General features: G+C 55.6%; 1 protein-coding gene across 2 annotated transcripts; it reads right to left on the bottom strand.

The window, feature by feature from the left end:
- Nucleotides 1-5,807: 5,807 nt before the first annotated feature.
- On the bottom strand, nucleotides 5,808-20,485 carry HAUS8 (HAUS augmin like complex subunit 8). Of its 2 annotated transcripts, none has more exons than XM_077122006.1 (11): nucleotides 20,396-20,485; nucleotides 13,170-13,234; nucleotides 12,115-12,170; nucleotides 11,488-11,572; nucleotides 9,817-9,909; nucleotides 9,625-9,719; nucleotides 9,120-9,185; nucleotides 8,878-9,036; nucleotides 7,854-7,995; nucleotides 7,152-7,293; nucleotides 5,808-6,192 (listed from the first exon to the last, which is right to left on the bottom strand). In XM_077122006.1, the coding sequence occupies exons 1-11, from the start codon at nucleotides 20,422-20,424 to the stop codon at nucleotides 6,003-6,005; spliced, it is 1,122 nt and encodes a 373-aa protein (XP_076978121.1). In that variant the 5' UTR covers nucleotides 20,425-20,485; the 3' UTR covers nucleotides 5,808-6,002. The 2 variants fall into 2 exon arrangements, with proteins under 2 accessions (XP_076978121.1, XP_076978120.1); XM_077122005.1 differs by having other exon boundaries at nucleotides 9,817-9,912.
- Nucleotides 20,486-20,705: the final 220 nt, after the last annotated feature.

Below are 20,705 nucleotides of genomic sequence, written 5' to 3' on the forward strand. Positions count from 1 at the left end.
TCAATGGCTCACAGTGTCATCACATAGTTGTGTGTTCATCACCATGACCATTTTAGAACATTTGCATCACTCCAGAAAAAGAAATAAAAAGAAGAAACTCATACCATACCCCTAACCCCTCCCTCTCTTTGCTAGTATTTCCATCTATCCAATATATATATTTTTAATTTTAACATTTGTTCCCCCTATTATTTATTCATTTTTAATCCATATGTTTTACTCATCTGTCCATACCATAGATAAAAGGAGCATCAGACACAAGGTTTTCACAATCACAGTCACATTGGGAAAGCTATATCATTATACAATCATCTTCAAGGTACGTCCTCCAGCCTCTCCACTACACCATGAACTAAAAAGGGATATCTATATTGTGCCTAAGAATCATCTCCAGGATAACCTCTCGACTCAAATTACTCAGCCACTGACACTGTATTTTGTCTCATTTCTCTTCCCCCCTTTTGGTCAAGAAGGCTTTCTCAGTCCCTTCATGCCAGATCCTGTCTCATCTCGGGAGTCCTGTCCCACACTGCAGGGAGATTCACACCCTGGGAGCCACGTCCCACATGGGGGGTGGAGGGCAGTGTGTTCACCTGCCGAGTTGGTTTAGAGAGAGACCACATCTGAGCAACAGAAGAGGTTCTCTGGGGATGACTCTCAGGCCTACTTTTAAGTAGGCTTGGCCATTCGCCTATCCTTTGCAGGAATAAATTTCACAGGGGTGAACCCCAAGATCAAGGGCTCGGCCTTTTGATCTGTTTGTCTCCACTGCTTGCGAGACTGTGAGAAATTCTCCAAATGGGGAAGTTAAATATTTCCTCTTTTCTCCCCAGTCCCCCAAGGGGACTTTGCAAATACTTCTTCATTCACTGCCCACTTGACTTTGCTACCACCAGATCTTTAAGATGCTTCCCTACATTTTCTCCTGGGAGTTTTATGGTCTTAGAAGACCATGAAAGTTTTATGGTCCTCGTTTTATGGTCTAATGCTTAGATCTTTGATTCATTCTGAGTTAATTTTGGTATGAGGTGTGAGATAGTACTCTCTCTTTCTTTGGGATATGAATATCCTGTTCTCCCAGCACCATGTGTGGCAGACTTCTGTCCCAGTTGAGTGGCTTGGGACAAAATTAATTGACCAAGCAGCTAGAAGTAAAACTTAAAATTGTGGAATTATAACCCATACCAATCTCTGAACTGTGTTCTACAACTAATTGTTGCCACATGCTTTGAAATTTACTGCTTTTTTGTGTATTTTTTTTACAAAAAAGTCAATTGTGATGATAAATGCACAGCTATATGATGAAAAAAAGAAAAATAAATTTCCCTTTCAATGTAAAAATAATTGTTTATACATAAAAGGACACACAGATATGCAGTAAAAAAAAAACGTAAAAATCAATTGAGCATAGACCTGAGGGTGTTTGAGCTCTCAATTAGATTCGATTGTTTATGATTTTACGTTGTTTTGTTCACCACTGTAATATGCTGTGAAGTCAGGAAGTCTGTGTCCTCCAACTTTGTCCTTTTTCAAGATCTTTTTGGCTGGTCGAGGCCCCTTACTTATCCAGGTCAATTTGATTTGTTTGTTTGTTCATTTTGCATGGGCAGGCACCGGGAATCGAACCCAGGTCTCCAGCATGGCAGGCGAGAACTCTGCCTGCTGAGCCACCATGGCCCACCCTATTTGATTTGTTTTTGCATTTGTGCAATGTCAGCTGTTGCTATTTTGATTGGGATTGCGTTGAATCTGTAAATTAATCTGGGTAGGACTGACATCTTTACTATATTTAGTCTTCCAGTCCATGAACACTGTATGTCCTTCCATCTATTTTGGTCTTCCTTGATTTCTTTTAGCAATGTTTTGTGGTTTTCTGTATACAGGCCCTTTATATCCTTGGTTATATTTATTCCTAGATATCTGATTCTATAGTTGTTGTAAGTGGGTGTCTTCTTGATTGCCTTCTCGGGTAGCTCATTACTAGTGTATAGAAACACTGCTGAGTTTTGAGTGTTGGTCTTGTATTCTGCCACTTTGCTAAACTTATTAGCTCTGGTACCTTTGTTGTAGATTTTTCAGGACTTTCTAAATATAGAATCATGTCATCTGCAGAGAGTGAAAGTTTTCCTCCTTCCTTTCCAATCTGGGTGCCTTTTGTTTCTTTTTCTTGTCTAATTGCTCTAGCTAGAACCCCAGCACACCGTTGAATAACAGTGACGTCCTTTTTCTGCTGCTGTTCTTAGAGGGAAAGCCTTCAGTCTCACCGTTGAGGGGGACGTTAGCTGTGGGCTTTCACATATGCCCCAGAGCGTGTTGTGGAAGTCTCTGTCAATTCCTAGCTTTTGAATTGTTTTTTATCAAGAAAGGATGCTGAATTTTGCCAAGTGCCTCTTCTGTGTCCATCGAGATGATCGTGTGGCTTTTCCACTCTGATTAATTGACATGGTGTATTATATTAATTGATTTTCTTGTGTTGAGCCGCCTCCACGAACCAGAAATAAATCCCACTTGGTCACGGTGAATCATTCTGTTGGAGTTCATTTGCAAGTATTTGGTTGAGGATTTTTGCATCAAATTCAATAGAGAGGTTGGTTTTTTACTTTCTTGGCTTGTAGTATCTTTGTCAGGCTCTGGTATCAGGGTGAGGCTGGCTTCCCGGAGTGAGCCAGGTGGCCTTCCCTCCTCTTGGTTTTTTGAAAGAGTGTAAACGGGATTGGTGTTAATTATTCTTGGAATGCTTGGCAGAATTCAGTCAGGTTTAAAAGTGGGTTTTACTTTGAGTTTTGTAGACATGGCACTCGGGTGAAGGAAACATTTTCAGTCCTGTAGAATATGAAAACTGAGCTGGGAATGAATGTTCTAGAAAATGCCATGGGGGGGGTCAGTATCTAAGTCCCCAGCGTGTACCTGGGGAGGGGCCTTGAGGCAGGTGACAGCAGGCAGCCTCTGGCCACAGCCAGCAGGAGGACGTGACCTCGGTCCCTGAGCTGCCCGAGCTGCAGAGAGGAGCGCAGCCCCCCCGGAGACCCCAGCCCTGTGGCCTGGGAGCCGCCAGGGATGCACAGGCACCTACGTCTGAACACGCTGCCCCTCTCCCCTCCCCTAAAGGCATCTTCCCTCCAGCCTCCCTCCAGCACTGGGAAGGGAGCAGCCCTGTCCTCAAGCCCCTCACTTCGGTGAGGAACTTGCCTCAGGGAGGTGGGGGGGCCTTAAAAGCCCTCAGACCTGCGCGGAGCTGGGTGGGCTTCCCAGAGGCCCAGGTGAGCCCTTCCCCAGGCCCCGGTGACCCCTTCCCAGGCTCAGGTGAGCCCTTCCCAGAGGCCCAGGTGAGTCCTTTCCCGGGTCCCAGGCGAGCTCTACCTGGGTTCTGAGGACTGAGTCCTGCCCCCCACAAAAGGCATGTTCAGGCCTCTGCCTCAGGCTCTGAGCCCATCTGTAAGGAGGCCCCCGAGAGGCTGTTGGTAAGGTTTGCAGGTGCCCATGAGAGGAGGAATTGGACACAGAGCATAAGGGGACCACCAGCAGCTGGGTGTCAGCGGGACCCTGGACACAGGGGTGACACCGCCTGGGCACCGGCCCGAGCCTGGAAAGCCAGGGCAGCCCAGGGATGGCAGCCTATAGCTCTGACGTGAAGCCGGCCACGTGGAGCTGCTTTAGCTGTGCAGAGGTAACCCACCAGGCCGTAGGTGAGCTGTCCCAGTGCCCAGGTGAGCTCTGCCTCTGCAGGGCAGTAGGACCAGGGCCCCCCTACCCCCACAAGCATTGTGGAAAGGAGGGGCCGCTTGGGGAGGGGGTGGGGCCCTGGTGGGGCCAGGTGAGCACCCTGCCCAGGTGTCCCCACCTGAGGGAGCTGCGCTTTGCCCACATGGCCCCTCCCAGCACGTGTCTACACTCTGCAGACCCGGGAGCAGCAGCAGCTCTTTTGCTGCCCTCAGGCTCGACCAGCCCTGCCAGCCACTGACGAGCTCCAACAACTCAGAAGGGACGGGATCCTGCCCTCAGCCAGGTGAGTTTGGAAGGGCATCCTTCCCCAGTAGAGCCTGCAGATAAAGCCTTGGCCCCACCCCCAGAAACTGTGGGATAGTAAATGGTGTGGTTTTAAGCTACTGAGGTTTGGGCTTATTTGTTTGGCAGCACTAACTGCCCATTACACGCAGGGTTTCTCCCTTGTTTGCTGTGCTATGCACACGGTGGGCGATCTGAGCCGTGTGTGTCCTTTGGCTCTCTTACGTTCTTTAGTCTTATTTCTGAGATTGTTTCCTCCTGCTTCCTCTTCCCAGAACTCACACTGGGTGGACGTGCAAACTCCTGCATGGATCCTCAATTTTTCCAAATCTTTCTTTCCTATTTTCTACTTTTGCCCATTCCATTCTGTTTCCTGGGAAATTTCTCAATAATCTTCCAGTGAAGATTCTAGTGGTTTTTTTTCTTATTGCCATCTTTTAAATTTCCAAGACCTGTGCTTTGTTTCGTTTCTTTTTCACAGCAGCCTATTCCTATTTCATGAATGCAAACCACTCTCCTAGGTCTCCAGGGATGGTGGGGTCTCCAAATCCTGTCTGGCTTCCACGTGGCCTTTCCTCAGATGTTGATTTCCTAGGACGTTAGGTTGTTTGAGAGCGAGATCCTAGAACTGATGAGAAGTCGTGTGTGTGCCCGAGGGGAGGGGACCTGCTGCCATGCAACCTACCATTCCTTTAGCTAAAAACCCACACGTGAAGGTGTGCTCAGCCCTGGGGCCAGTTTCTCAAGAGAAGGCCACTCTACTCTTGCGTTTGGGAATGCGGCAGAAAGCTCTAGAAGGAAGGAGGCAGAGGGGCTTGTGGGCAGGCATGGATTTGAACCAAATGCTAATTCCGGGCCCCACATCCACACCCACCTTCCATGGTTCTCAGACCTGCCCTTTCCACTGCAGTTTCCCAGGGCAGCCCCGTTTCGTGCAGGGGAGGGGCACAGTCAGGGCGCCCGGTGGCCCAGCTCAGGGGAGGTGGCTGGGGCTCGGCCGCTGTCTGTGCCCTCAGCCCTCCTCCGAGTGCGGGCGCCTGGGCGCCGCCACCATGGCCCTGGCAAGCAGGCATCTGGGAGGAAGACACCATCCTCCTCTCTGTTCTGCAGGCAGTGGCATCAAGACTCCGGGGGCCTCCAGGCCCTGGCGTGGCCTCAGCAGTGGTGGTGGACCCCATCCCCTCCCCCCATATCCCCAGCCTCCCCCACCCCAGCAGCCCCTTCCACCGGATCCCCCGGGCAGTTCGATCCTGGCTCACCCCATTCCACGCGAGGAACCAAACTCCACCCGATGTGTCTTCCTAACACGTCTTGAAGTTTTTCATTTGCGATTCTTCCTTTTCTATCTTCTTTCCTTTTTAAACTTGCTCTCAGCCGAATGGTGCTTAGGGAGGGAGCGAAGATAAGCAGATGCGCTCGATGCCCAGCGGCTGCTGGAGGGGCCCAAACCCGAGGTTGGGACCTGTGTCATGCCCAGACGGAGGCCAGGCCCTCCTGCCATTCTCTCACCTGGACCTGGACGGAAGGAAGGTCCCCCTGGGGAATGGCCCCGCTACCCTCCCGAATGCTATACGTGAGTCTTCCTAAGGGAATGACGAGATGCATCGGGGACAAGGATGTGGTTCTGCGCGGACACCGAGTCTGGGAGGCGGGAAATGTGCCTGGGGCCACAGGCTGGCTGGGAAGGGCTCAGGGAGGGCGGGGAGCAGTGGGGTCCAGCCCAAGCTCTTCTCTGGGGCTCTGGGGCTCCTAGACAAATGTTTGCCTCCAAGCTGCCTCTCAACACAAGAAGTCCAAGGCCATACTGCAACACAGCTGTATTTACTCAAATGTCAAACAAAACCATCGAACAAAACCAGTACAGAAAGTGGGTCCGGTGCTTGAGCATCCTGGTGTGCACCAATGCGAGTCCTCCCTGAACAGCAGGATGGGACATCGTCCCTTGGGCGGCCGCAGGAAGGCCTCGCAGGGACAGCGCTGGCGGCGTGGCCAGGGCTTCAGGATGTAGGCAGCCCATCGCCAACTGAGGACAGGGTGGCCGGGGGAGGCTCCTCACCAGCACCTTCCCGCTGGAAATACCAGGGGCTCAAGGCCGAGCAGCCCTGCACGTCCTCCCAGATGTCCTGGTTTGTGACAGCTGCCTCTTTACTCACTTCGGCGGAGAGTTCCAGCACCTGGGTGAAGGTCCTGCGAAAGCAACAGAGCAGGTCAGGCTCCCTGACCCCTGCTACTTACTGAGAGCCCGAGAGCTTGAGAGCCTCGGAGCCTGCGCGCATGGTGAGCAGGTGCCGCCAGGAGGCCCCAGCACAGAGCAGGGCTACTGGGAGAGAAGGAGCCAGGAAGAACTGTCCCAGGTGCGGCTATGCAGCCCCCGCCCTCACATAAGTGCCCACCTTTAACTCCCCCGACCTGTAGTGCCCCCATGCCCCGATCCTATCCGGGGCCGCCCAGTGGGTGGGAGCTGTAGCTCACCAATGGTTTTCAAACGTTTTAGGCACCTCAGGAAAAGCCCCACAGTTACGCACCTCCGGGGGCTTGTGGGGGGACTGAGGGGGCCACGGGGGGTCTCAGGCGCCAGCTGCAGGTCTGGTCACACAGGCTGTGCAGAAACCCACCCAGCTGCGTGGCTCCACCCTGGCCTCCTCCACATGTGTTTAGACTCCAATAAAAGTGTCTCGACCCAGAAGATGTTTAAGACTTGACAACCCACAGGTGCCTGAAGGGCTTGGCCCGGGGGAGGCCAGTGAGGGGCAGTGCCCTTGCCCCTCTCCACGCTGGCTGCTCAGGCCCTCATGCGAATTTTCCGGTTGGGAGGCAGGTTCTTTCACTCTCCCATCCCCCACCACGCCTGGCTCTGCTGCTCAGAGCAGGACCAGTGGCTCCCTTCACTCACGCTGCACCCCGCAGCTGCTCGCGCATCCTCTGAAAACCGACTCAATAGAGGCCTGGAAAAGCAGCTGCGGGAAGGCAGCGGAGGCGGGTGTCCTCAGGTGCAGCACCGAGAGACGAAGCCCACCGGCTTCCTCTCACCCCACCCGTTGGGGAAGAGCACGACCCAGCAAGGGGGCCGGACCCAGAGGGCACGCAGCCGCCAACCCTGCCTCAACGGGGAGCAACCCCCTCGTCGAAGGTGTTTTCTCAAATACCTGTAGAGCTCCAGGTCTTTCTTCACGATTACTTCCTTGAGGTCATGCAGCAGGTCCAGGACTTTACCGCTGTCGTCGGAGCCGCTGAGCCCCAGCTCTCCCAGGAGACGGCCTGTCGTGGCCAACTCACGCTGCAGATCGTCTAGGAGAGAAAAATGCCACCAGTGACAGCGTCTGGGCGCCCATGGCCACGGGGCCACTCCTGGGCGGCCACAAGACTCTCCCTGTTTCACGGGACTGCCCTGACATCAGCAGGCAGGAGGCCGAGAGACAGGCGAGTGAAGGAAGAAATCCCAGCGCTGCCTGAAGCGATGAAGGGCTGGGACCATGGGGCAGGCGCGTCCACAACCCAAGCGGTCCGCAGGCCAAGGTGGGCACGGCTCCAGGCTCTCGATAGAAATAAACAAGAGCGGCCGTGCCGCGGCGGCTACAGCAGACATCACAAACCATCTTTCCAACTGCTATCACCAGCAAAGTGACCCCTGGGGGGTCACCTGCCCGTGGGATGACCTGCACTGGGGATGACCTGCACTGGGGATCACCTGCCCTTGGGGCCACCTGCCCCAGGCCGTGCCAGGTGACACCCACCCCAGTCTGTGGCCACTGAAAACACCACAGGTTGGGATCCTCGATGCCCTCAGGGGAACATTGCCCACATCCCCCTGGGAGGAGGCCCTGTCCAGCTTGGACCCAGTTTCCTACCTAAGAGCTGTGGCCCATCTTCTGCCAGGTGGATGGATCTCACCGGCAGCTCGTGCCTCGTGGTGTCCAGGGCAGTGGCGAAGCTTCTGTAACACTCCTTGAAGCGTCCGGCCACGGCCTCGAATGGGCTAAGAATTTCCATCTGTGAGGAGGAGAGGATCAGGAAGGGAGAAAGCGCTCAGAGACGCATCCCGGGCAGGCTGGCGGCTGGGGTGAGTGGGAGGCTCACCACTCTCGTGCCACAAAGACAGGCGGGCCTGAGCGCAGAAGGCGCCCCTGCCCCCGCCCCCCTCCATGGCCCAGCTGGCCTCCTCATGGGCACATGCCTCAGCTGTGGAGCCCGGGCTCTGATGCTGCCCGCCCAGGCCCGCTCCCCCTGCACCCAGGCCTCAGCACCCCTTTCCGTCATGCTCACTGTCCAGGCCCGTTGTGGGGTCTGAAACCGGGGGCGTGCTGTCCTTCCCCTGCGCTCCCTACAGTCAGGGCGCGGCCACAGGCGGAGCTCAAGCCCACGGCGGAAGAGGACCCTGTCCCTGTGGCCTGGCCCCGGTCCCCTCTGCTGCGTCCCAATTCTGCCCCACACCCCGCCCTTGTGGACGCCCCGTCCCTGCCCTGGCCGAGCTGTGCCCCCCGGGTCCGCAAGCCCCCCAGGCGGGCCCAGAGTTCACACCCATCTGCATGTCCCTGCCCACCCCGGCAGCAGGTCCTGGGAAATGTCAACACAAACAGGCATGCTGGAGGGCAGGTCCCTCTACAGGGCTCTCTACACCACGACTTCCTCCTCTAGGAAACGGTCAGCTGTCCACACTGTACCCAAGGTGGCGACCTCCAGGACCCAGCTCTGAGTCAGAGGTGGTGTAGAGACACACCTGCCTGTGTTCAAGGAGAGCAGGCGGCATCCCTGAGGGAAAGCACAGCGGGGACCACTCGGCCAAGGGGGTGGGCACCACGGCCACCCCCAGCCCACCCGGAATGCGGAGCCCCAGCCCGCCCAGACCTTCAGAGGGCGGCAGCACCAGCCCACCTGGGCGTCCAGGATGCCCGCCAGCTCCCGCTTTTTCTGAGAGAGGAGGAGACAGCGCTTCAGCTCATAGGCCTTTTGCTGGAGCCTCTCCTTCTCCCGACACAGGGTCAGCAGGTCACGCTCTGCCTTCTCCTCCAGCCGGGCCAGGCCGTTCTCGATCTGAGGTGTAGACCCACGGTCAGGCCCGGGGGCCAGGACACCGCTCCCCAGCACAGCGCCCGCAGACGGCATCCTGCTCTCACCTTCACCGTCAGCAGTGTGAACAGCAGCGTCTGCGATTCCATCATCTCCATCGACTCCGCCGAGTCCTTAGAGAGGAAAGGACACTTCTGGTGCCCCAGGGGTTGGCGTGACACCAGCAGGTACCCCAGGAGACACAAAGGCCACCCCTGCCTGCCGGCCTGCCGCTTCTGTTTCCTCATTCAGGCCTTTCCAGCAGCCTGGGAAGGAGAGGAGGGCCCTGGCCCCTACCCCCCTGGCCACCTCGTGTGCCCTCGCCTGGGAGACCACAGCCTGGCCTGGGGTGCCAGGACCCAGGCAGGGGAGCTTGAACCAAGCGGCTGGCGGCACAGCGGCAGGAAGGGCCCATCCCCATTGTCAGAGGCCCAGGTGTGCCCACACCGCACCCGCCAGGGGCGCTCAGACTCAGAGGACAGGCCGAGAGGGCCTTGCTTTTGCTTTCGGTCCTTGGGGCTAATTGGATTCATCCACCCAATTGGGAACTTCCCTTTCATGCTGGACACTCACGGAGCTTTTTTTACGCAAAGCAGAAAATGAACTGGATTCTATTTTCTTTGACAGCGACTTTTCTAACTGTGAAGGCTTCCTGATCATGCTTTTATCTAAGAGAAAACAAAGTGCTTTAAGGGCGAGAAGGGAGGCCTGCCGAGACCAACACCACCTCCCGGGCCACGCGAGGAGGTCGCGGGCAGCCCCTACCGTTAATGGCGGAGAGGTCCAGGTCCGGCGGGGCCGTGCCGTGCCCCTCCAGCAGCGTGGACTGCAGGTCGCCTGTTCCGACCCCAGTGGTATCTGCTGCCAAACAAGCATCCCCAGTCAGCACAGCCAGCCAGAGACCCCGCACTGAGCAGGGAAGCGTGGGGAACTTGTGCGGCACAATGCCACTGCTTCTTCAAACTCAACCTCTCCCAGGGTGGTGGGAAATGCTGAAGACCTAAGGAGCCTCTTCACCCTTAATATGTGTTTTTAACTCAAATGAGAAGAGAGGCTGTTCCTGGGATCATCAAAAAGATGCAAAAAAGCCTTTCTGCTTAGTTCAGGAGACACGGCCTCCAGGGGAAAGGCTCTCACAGGCTGCCTCGCACTTTTTCTTCCCTCTCCTCACTGTCCTGTCACTTCTGAGCTTTCTGTGTTCCTGGGAAGCTCTCTTCTGCCCTGCACCTCTCTTTAAAGGTGCATCTCAGGCTGCCTAGCACTAGCTGCCGTGATGACAACTGATGTGGAGGGGCCCCGCGGCTTTGTAAGTGGGAAAGCTTTTCAATGTGTAAACCTATCTGCAGTTCTCCCGCTCATGCTCACGGGATGGTTGCCCCTGACCTGTGGGATGGGTCGTCCTGGGGTGGGCCTGCCCTGGGGGCAGTTTGTGCACCCCCAGCCGTGACCCCCGGCGGTCTCCCGTGCACTGCTACTGGCGCCGGAGGGGCGCCCTGTCGAGCCCAGGTCCTCGGACCTCACCAGCGTTCCCAGCTCCCTACAGGCATGGCCCCAACACAGCCACAAGAGAAAAGACTAGAAGACCAGCTCTGGGGGCTGCCTTCCAGCCACAGCCGGGCCAAGGAGTGGCACAAATCCTGACAAAACCTAAACCCGGGCTGGCCATGGCCTAGGCCACGACCTCGAGCTGTAAGTGGGATTTTAGGGGCACACGGCTGCTCGGTCGTGTCATATTGCCTCGCGGCTTTCACATGGCAATAAGAGTTGAGTCTCTGGGATGCAGATAGCTTGGCCCGAAGAGCCTGAGATATTTACTGTCTGGCTCTCTAGAGGAAAGCTCGCTGACCCCTGATGTAAATGATAAAGTGGGGCTCTGAGCAGTGACGGGGTACACCTGGCCTTTCCCCGTGGGGCCCGAGGCCGTTGCAGCTCTGAACGGCCACAGTGAGAATGAACTCAAAGCGCCTATGCCTCCCCCCCACCCCGCATCTGCCATCTTGCGAATGACACTATCACTTCCGCAACCAGGAAAACAGAGGTTGTGCACTTCCCCTCCCCTTGGGGATGTAGAAGGAGACAGGCGTGGGGAGGCCACCCCAGTGGCCGCCAGAAGACTGGGAACAAGGAGGAGCCCGCCTGAGGTGGTGGGCAGAGGACACCGGACCTGGTAGCTGGTGAATGGGGTCTAGGGACGGGGACAGTCATCTAACCAGGGGAGGAAGGGGCTACCCGGGGCGGGGAGGCTAGTCTCCCCCCACATCCCCTCACCCACCCTCAGCCCCGACTCAGCCTCTACAGCGGCTCTGCCCAGCTCCCTGCAGCCCTTCCCAGAAAGGAAAGAGGGGCTTTCAACTGGACAGTTCATAAACAAAATCCAGTCCCCTGCTCCCCCACGCCACCCCTGGCCGCGCCCGCCCCTACCGCCACGCACCTCACCTCGGTTTTTCTGGAGCAGGCTGGCCTTCCTGCCCCCTTCGGGCACTCTCGCACTGCTGGTCTTGCCCGGGTCAGCGGCAGGGGCCTGTAGGGGAGCACACGCCATTCAGGGCACGGGGCTGGGGAGGGGTCTGCGTCCTGCTCTGACCCTGAGGCCAGCAGTCCTGAAGCTTGGTCTCATCTACATGGGACAAAGAGACTCTGGCCACAAAGGCTACATGCATAAGTGCACAGGACACGGGAGACACACCAGATGGCGTACTGGCGATTGTCTCAGCAATCAGTTTTCTTAGGCTTTTTAATTTTTCTACTGAGACCATACTGCTTTAGTTATTTAAAAGATGCAGTATTTCTTAAATACCAGGCACTGTGTGCACGCATGAATTGGACGTTTTTCTGTGTGGAATCCAGAAACTGAACTGTTGGGTGAAATGTGGGAACAGCTTTATTTTCAACAGGCATGGCGGCTTTGTGAAAGGAATTCTCACAGTAACTCCGACACAGCTTTCAGGGCTGATGGTCCCCAAGGCAAGGGGCAAAGACCCCACTGTGGTCTCTGAGGCCACGTCGTGACCGGCATCCAACTTCTCTCAGGATTCCAAATCCACAGCGACTTCCTGACTTTACCTTTTGGGCTGTTTTCTTCTCATACTGCAGGTACCGGGACTCGACCACTCTTCCGCCTGTGGGGGAGACGCTGCCCGTTCATAACACAGACCACAGGACGGATGAGAGTGCAGGCCGGGGCCCAGGACCCCAGGCCACCAAACACAGAGGCCAGGGACAGGATGCGCTCCTCCTGGCTCTCTCAGCCCGGGTCCTATGGAGCATCTACTGTATTCAAGAACACCACAGGACACCAAACATATACAGGAACATTTATGGGACACCTAGCATGTACAAGTACGCTTATGGAATGCTGACTGTATACAAGAACATTTATGGGACACCTGCTTATACAAAAACTTATGTATTACCTACTGTACATAAGGATATCTATGGGGCACCTACTGTATATAAGACAATCAAGGGAGACGCACTGAAGGTCAAAGAAGAAAGTGGATTTAGGGGTAAGGGGAGGATAAAGAGTGAGAGCCACTGCATGCCTCATTTGCCTCCTACCTCCAGCTTACTCCCTGTACCGCCATGCCTGGGGCCCGTCAACAACCACTCGCCTGGCCACTTCTTACCCCCACTTGTCTACACTGCAAGTGGCAGAAGCCGGCCTGAAAATGCCATGCCCTGTGAGATCCTGCGTGACGTTCTGGGAAAGGTGACACGATGGGGGCAGGAGGAAGGTCTGTGGCTGCGGGAGGTTCGGGAGAGGAGAGGAGGCTGCATGGGTGGAGCACGGGGAGCTTTTAGGGCCGAGAAACCTTCCCATGTGAAACCATAGTGGTGGAGCAGGACATGATGTGCTTGTGAAACCCACAGAACACACACCCCAGAAAGCCACTCCTCTTGCATTACTGACAACTCATCACCACCCGGTCATCGCTGCAACAAATGCCCCAGGCCAATGCATGACGCTAGCGGGAGAGATGGGGAAGGGACAGTATGGGACACCAGTGGGTTTTCTGCAAACCTAAAACTGCTCCCCCCCCTGGCCAAAAAAAGGCAATTCCCACACGCTACATCACCTTCTTTAAAAAACGGACGTGAAGCAGTCTAAGGTCGCTCACCTCGCCCTCTTCTTCCTTTCGGCTTCGCACCGCCACTAGTGCTGGAGTCCGCCACCAGGGGCTTCCTGAAAGGGAGCAGAGGGCAGTGGCTGTGTGAGCAGCGCCAGGAACACAGCCCAGCTGGGCTTCTCCTGGAAAGGCCCCATCTGGGAGGTGGGGCCGCCCAGGGCAGACACGGGGGCAGCCGGATGCCTGAGCCCGAGAAGGGGTCAGAGCAGGCAAAGCAGGAAGTGAGGGTGGTTCTGCAGGGACACTGACGCTTGGACATGGGTTCTTTAATTCATCAGGTGTTTATGTACCTACTGTATGCCTCTGGGGACTGGCTTGGTTGGAGAAGACAGTGAGGGCAGGAGAGAAGGGTGGGGTTGGCTGAAGACCCTGGAGGTCAAAACTGAGGGGCCTGCGATGCCCGAGGACCCGGGTTTGATTCCCCGTGTCTGCCCATGTAAAAAAAAAACAAAAACAATACTGAGGGGCCAGGCCTCTTCCCACAGCCTCGGGGCCAAAACACTTTTTAGGTAAAGGACCAGATAATAAATGTTTTCAGCTCTGCAGGCCACAGTCTGTCGCCAAGGTCAACTCCGCCATTAGAGCACAAATGCGGCTGCAGACCCCTCATGAAGGAACGGGCATGGTGTGTGGCAAAAAAGCTTTATTGGCAGACACTGGCATGGGAATTTCACACATATTTTCATGTCAGAAAATATTTATTCTTCTTCTGGATTTTTTTTAACAGCCTTTTAAAAGTATACAAACCTCCCTTAGCTCGTCAGCTGTGGGAAGCAGGTGGCTGCTGTGGGGCGGGCCCTGGGCTGCCGGCCTGAAGCAGGGAGGAGGGGGGCAGGAGCCGGACCCCCTGGGGGCCAGCGGGAAGACAAGCCGGGGCTACAGAGGCGCTTCGCTGGGGCCAGGGCAGGGCAGGAGACACTCGATGCCCACAGCTGGCTGTCCCCTCCCCTCCAGGGACACCGGAAGAGTCTTGGTTGTCACAGCCATGGGGAGAGAACTGCTGATACTGGGTGGGTGGCAGCCAGGGACGCTGCCCGCTGTCAACACGGCAGAGGACAATTGGCCCCAGGCGTCCATAGGGCCACAGTGGGGAGCCCACTGTGATGGCCAGAGGGCACGTGAGGGCCCAAGGAAGGGGACAGACAGAGACAAAGCGGACAGAGAGAGCTGCACAGAGGGCAGGAGGCAGAGGCTGGGGTGAGGCCCCTGCAAGGCAAGGAGCGCAGGGCTGCTGGCAGACCCGAAGGGGAGGGGCAGGAAGGGCTCTCCCTGCAGCTGCGGAGGGAGCGGGGCCCTGCCAGACCTCAACTTTGGACATCTGGCCTCCACACTGACCACCGCCACAAAGCACCACAACATGGGTGGCTCCGACCACAGAAACTTCATCACTCACAGTCCTGGGTTCTAGAAGCAGCACTTGCAGCCCCAGGTCAGGACCGGCATGTATTCTTTGCACAATTCACCCCATAATGCGACCCTCATAGAGGCCTAGAATCCAACCCTGGTGTATCAGTCAGAAGCCAACAGGAGACATCTGTAAATATGGGATTCATAAAGGTGTCTCATGCAACCATGGGAATGGAAGAGTCCAAAATCCGCAGGGCAGGCTGTGAAGCAGGCAGCTGTGATGAAGGGTCTGGACGAACTCTGCAAGAGAGGCTTGGTGGGCTGAAGAAGCAGTGAAAGTCTCTCTTCTTCCCTGAAAGTCTTCAGGTGATTGGATTACCTTGTTGGCGGTGATGCCCTTAGTTGATGGCAGATGTGATCAGCCACAGATGCAGTCAACTGAGAGATGATTTCATACACCAGCCTTCTGTTTTATCAACCAGCCACGACATGCCCTTGCAGCAGTCAGGGCACAGCTTATCTGACCATCACCTGGCCAAGCTGACACCAGAATCCAACCATCACAGTCTACCCGTCGCCAACTCGGCAGCTATACAAATCACCTTAAAACATACTTAATTTCCAAACAGAACACAGTGACAGACATATGTGTTAGCCCAAACTACTCAACTGTCCCGCACACAACTGGAAGCAGACGACCGCTCTCCAGGAGAGGTGCGAGCCCTTAGGTAGCATTCCCTCTCAGACTTCACATCCTGTGACTCCAATACGACAACATGAACGAGACAATTTACGTCATGTGGTAAGAGGAAAACGTGGTATTTGCTATGTACAAATGCAAACACACTCATGACAAAATGGGGAGCAAATATTCACACACACTCAGCCTTCGTTTCTGGAACTGGCCATGTGGTCACAGTTCATATTATCACCACCTTCTTCTACTAGCCATTCCGTGTTCCCCTTGTCCTCAGCAAGCACCTCGGCTGTCCTTTTACAGTGCAGTGCACCTCCTCGTGGGTCACACTGCGCCTCACCTTTCAGGGCTGTGGGGACTCAGCCTAGCTATAGGTCTTGAAGAAAAGAGGGGAGGTGGGGGAGGGTCATGAAAAGAAAAAGAAGTGTCTTTCAAGCCAAGTACCTCAGCGCATTCTGCTGCAGTTTTATCTGGTGAAACAGGATTAGTCGCTCCACGCGGAGCGAGGGCTGTTTCCCCAGGGAGGTGGTTACAGGGTTGGCAGGCACTGAAGGGTTGATCTCCTTAGGTGGAGGCTGGACGGCACAGCCCTCTGGAGACACTGGAGGCCGGGAAGCTGTTCCCCAGGGCCGCCCATTACAGATCCATCTAGGAAGGGCTCAGCAGGCTCCAGGGATCCCCTCTCCCCTCGCCATCATGATCAAACCCTATGTCACCAACCCACATTTCAGGATCACATTTTTTTCCAATCAAAGCCCTAACTTTACGGCAGCCACCCTGTAAGGCTGACATTTAGTTTATGTTGTAAATCTGTTGCTCGCACAATGAGGCCCTGTGTCTGGTTTTGAGAGATCTCAAGTATGCAGCCACAGGAAGTAAGATTTTCTTTCCGGGCACACATGGAAACGTTTACATCTTACATACGGCGCTTAAGTTTCAAATTTGAAGCCTTCAGCTCATCCGTTTCCTTCATCACTGTATCCAGCACATCTAACATCATACCTCTTCATTCCACAAAATGCCGCCAGGGCATCAAAAACACGCTCACCCGGTGCCTTGCCGTATATTAACCTACAATCAGCAGAATCTAATGGTGACCTTTTGTGTATCTCTCTTGCCGACTCACTCCATGGACTGTCAGTGCCATCCTGATGACTGGAAAGAGTCACGGGTGCCTCAGAGTCTAATCGGAGTAAAAACTAGTTGTAAAAACCCATTTTTAAGATTCTGATTCTCAAGAACCACTCTTGGTACCAAGATTACATCAGGGGCAGAGCCAGGAGGGAGTCTGGAAGGTCACGCAGGCCTGCTGCCCTCACCCACTTCGGGACAAGACTGTTAAGTCAGAGGGGACCGAAAAATGCTTGGAGCCCCAGTGGGAATGGCCTGTTACGATTGGCTTCCACAGCACGTGTCCCACCACAGAGCAAGTCAGAAGGCAGCCTCTGAACTGAGAGGAAACAGTCCCGCCTGGGATGCCCGGTTCCGTATTGTCGTCTTCTAGTCAGGGAGCAGACGGACTCCTGGTTTCTGCGGGAGGCGTGAACCTGTCCTACGGTGAGGCCTGCCATAGCGTCCTTTCCCACGACGTCTCGTGAAGGACAGCATCGGCTCCGAAGGTGAGCTCCCTGGAGAGGAACTCAGCGGGAACTTTGGGACTCAGCTGGTGAAAATGGCAGCTGCAGGAGAGCTTAAATAGTCAGGCACTGTGCCTTATTTTTAAACCGTTCCCTTCTGTTAGCTCCAGGAAGGAGCCCCATCCATGGCGAGGAACACGGCCTGCGACTGATGCGGCTGAAATCGCCACAGCATTGCATCCTTCAGTTACAGGGTCCAGGGGGAGGAACTGTAGGAAAACTGATGAGTGAAAAGCTACCACTGCTGGGAGACAAGGGAGAAGGCTCAGGAATGGCATAACGGTCAAGTGTGGAATTTGGTGCCCAAAGGCAAATCATAACTCATTTGTCCAACTGCTGTAGGACCTTGGGCAAAGGACCTGAGCCCTCTGGACCTCGGTTTTAGAATCCCATTCTGTAAAAAGTAACGGACTGGGGGGGCGGGGCAGCGGTGGCTCAGTGTCAGAATTCTCACCTGCCATGCCAGAGACCCAGGTTCGATTCCCAGAGCCTGCGTGCACGCGCAAACACACACACACACACACACACACACACACACACACACACACACACACAGAGTAAGGGGCCAGAGCATTATATAAGATTCTACAAAGGTCCCATACATTAGGATAAAACCTAAAACCCCCAGATGGGCCCCTGGACCAGATACGTCCTGAAATGCAGAGGGGCCAGTCCTTCCAGGACATCAGCTGGTTCCATCCCCCTACCCCAGATTACCGACAGCCCCTTCCAACGTGAGAAAGTTAGAATGGGCAGAGTTCAAATACCCCCAAAGAGTGGGAGAAAGATCAAACGTGATGGTCTTTATGGAATATGATGCTGAATCATTATATTGGTATTATATTAACAAATGAGTATGACGCGGAATCATTATACTGATATTTCTGCTGGTCTCCAGTGTCTTGGAGCAGCCAGAAGAAAAAATGAAAAATTGTGAAACTGTAACCCATACCAAATTTTAAAATCTATTCTATAACTACTTGTTAAAATGTACTTGGAAATTTATAGTTTTTTATATGTATGTTATATTCCACAACAGAAAAAACATTAAAAAAAGTAACAGGCTAATCAACACCTATGAAAAAAAGTTACATTTTAAAATCTAATGAAAGTTCAGCAATGCAAAAAAAAAAGGAAGAAACCGCAGAGGCTGAATAACACAGCCACAGAAGGAGTAAAGCTCTCACCCATCAGGACGTGGCAGAACCTCGAGAGCACAATGCGGGTTGAAATGAGGCAGACGCCAGAGGCCACACCTTGCGTGATTCCAGGGACGGGAAGTGTCCTGGAGCGTAAATCCCCGAGGCAGTGGCTGCCAGGGCTGGGGGCGGGGAACAGGGAGGGACGAGCAATGGGCAACAGGCATGGAGCCTCCTTTGGGGGTGTTCTAGTTTGCTAGCCGCCGGAATGCAACACACCAGAGACGGATTGGCTTTTAATAAAAGGGGATTTATTTTGTTGGTTCTTCAGAGGAAAGGCAGCTAACTTTCCACTGAGGTTCTTTCTTACGTGGAAGACACAGGACAGTCTCTGCTGGTCTTCTCTCCAGGCCCCTGGGTTCCAACAACTTTCCCCGGGGTGACTTCTTTCTGCATCTCCAAGGGCCTGGGCTGAGCTGCAAGTGCTGAGATGAGGAATTCCAAGCTGCTTAGCAGCGCTACGTTGCAATCTCTCATTTAAGCACCAGCCAATTAAGTCAAACGTCACTCATTACAGCAGACACGCCTCCTAGCTGACTGCAGATGTAATTGGCAACAGATGAGGTTCACGTACCATTGGTTTATGTCCGCAGCAACAGGACTAGGTATGCTCACCTGGCCAAGTTGACAACTGGATCTAACTAACACAGGGGGCAATGTGAATGTTCTGGAACTAAACAGAGGTGGTGGCTGCACAGCATGGTAAACATGCCAGATGCCACTGAGCCACACGCTGAGATGGTTATTCAGTATTACATGAATTCTGCCCCAATGAAAAAGAGGGAGATGAGAAGCCTGGAGGAGCAGTGCCGTGAGCAAGCCTGACGTAAGGGGGGAGGCGACGTGGGGCTGCAGATGCCAGATGACTCCCTGTTCCGGGCCAGGCGAGGGGGTGGGGAGGAACCAGCTGGGGTGGACCCCAGGGCTGGGCACTCTGACTCCCGCTGAGGTCACCGAGGCGCGGCCGTCAGGGCAGCAGGAAGAGGCAGCCTGCAGACGGGCGTCAGTGACACTGCTCACAGAGCACCCTCCCACCCACAAATACCTAACTGTTCTCCTGCTCCAGCCTGGTTTCCAGATGAGGGACGGAGCCTAAAGGGTCACCCCGCAAGCCTCAGACCTGCCAAGAGCCAGAGCAAGGCTTCCCTCTGGGCTCCCGGCCAGCCCTCGGGGTCTGGGTAGCGACCTTGGTCCACGTGGCCCAGGCCCCTCACCTGTAAGTCCCAGACGCGGGCGCCGGGCTCCCAGGGTGCCAGGAGGGGGTGGCAGAGGGAACCAGGGCAATTCCAGAGGTCCTCAGTGTGTGGTGCTAGCAAAGGTTACGTGATGCACACGTAAATTACTTAACCGGACTCCGCTCCAAAAGCCCAAGGGGGCACTGACAGAGGGGCGAATGAACAATATGCAGTCCCTCGGGCCGTGGAATATTATTCAGCTGGAAAAAAAAAAGGGGAATGCAGCTCTGATCCACGCCACACGGGTGGACCTCGAAAACATGAGGCCGAGTGAAAGAGGCCAGATAGTGTAGGCCTTTATTTCTATGAAATACCTAGAATAAACAAATTCCAGGAGACAGAAAGCAAGTCGGAGGTTCCCAGGGACAGGGCAAGGGAGGGGACAGGGGAGGTCTTGCTCATCGGGTGCCGAGTTTCTGTTTGGGATAAAGTTCTGGAAATAGAAGTGATGGTGACAGGGCTTGGTAAGTGCTGTAGCTGCCAACGAATTGCACGCTCACAAATGGTGCAAAGAGTAGCATCGAGATCACAGAGAGTTCGCCACCAAAAAAGGTAGGCAGGCCAGCCCCGGAGGCGGCAGAGCCTGTTAACTCCACATTCTGCTGTGCCCCAGGTCAGGGGCTGGGGACCGGGACAGGCGAGCCCTGCTGAGGGGCCCCCGGCCCTGGATGCGGGCCCCGGGGCGCTACCCCTCCCGCCGGGGTCGCCCTGACTGTAAACGGGAAGAGGGCAGCGGGCAGGCGGGGCTGAAGGCCCGAACCCGGCCCGAGGGCGACAGTCCCGGCACAGTCACGGTCACCCGGGCAGGCCGCCCCTCCCAGGGCGTGCGGCGCCCTACGCTTCCTGCTGGGGTCTCTATAGGCCTGCGGACCCCCGAGAAGGCTCCGGGACAAAGAGCCACCTGCCCACCGTCGTCCCGCAGCCCCGGGGCGGACGCGGGATTCGAACTCGCAGCCCCGGGGGACGCCAGGCCCCTCAGCATGCAGAGGCCGGGCCTCGGCGTCCCGGCTTCGAGGGCCCGCGACTCTACGGCCTCCATCCGCCTACAGCCGTCGGCCGCAGCCCCGGGCCCGGCGAGTCGGCCCGCGGCGCCCGCACTCACCCATCGCCGCGCGCCGAGCCGTCCGCCATTTTCCCGCCTTCCACTCGAAGGCCGGCTCGGGGCAGCCGCGCCCGGGAACTCGCCGCGGGCCGGGCCACTCCGCGGCCCTAGGGGGGTGGACGTGCGCTGCCGGACCGTGGACTGCGCGCAGTGCAGCGTCCCATGCACGCACCTCCCCCTCCTTCCCGCGCCACACTTGGTCTCGCCCACAGGTAGGCGGAGGAGTGGCACGGGCTGAGCGGGGCGTTCTGGGGGCGTGGTGGAGAGAAGCCCCGCCCCAGAGGCGCGCTGGCGTCAGCCCGCCCCGGCC

Source organism: Tamandua tetradactyla, chromosome 11, assembly GCF_023851605.1.
Source record: "Tamandua tetradactyla isolate mTamTet1 chromosome 11, mTamTet1.pri, whole genome shotgun sequence".
NCBI classification, from domain to species: Eukaryota; Metazoa; Chordata; class Mammalia; order Pilosa; family Myrmecophagidae; genus Tamandua; species Tamandua tetradactyla.

Bases quoted from the DNA above. Each gene is read 5' to 3' on its own strand.
- HAUS8 (XM_077122005.1), bottom strand. From the start codon at position 20,424: ATGGCGGACGGCTCGGCGCGCGGCGATGG. The intron at 13,235-20,395 runs GTGAGTGCGGGC...GCTCCCTTTCAG, and splicing joins GGCTCGGCGCGCGGCGATGG to GAAGCCCCTGGTGGCGGACT. The intron at 6,193-7,151 runs GTATTTGAGAAA...TTGCTTTCGCAG, and splicing joins AAAGACCTGGAGCTCTACAG to GACCTTCACCCAGGTGCTGG.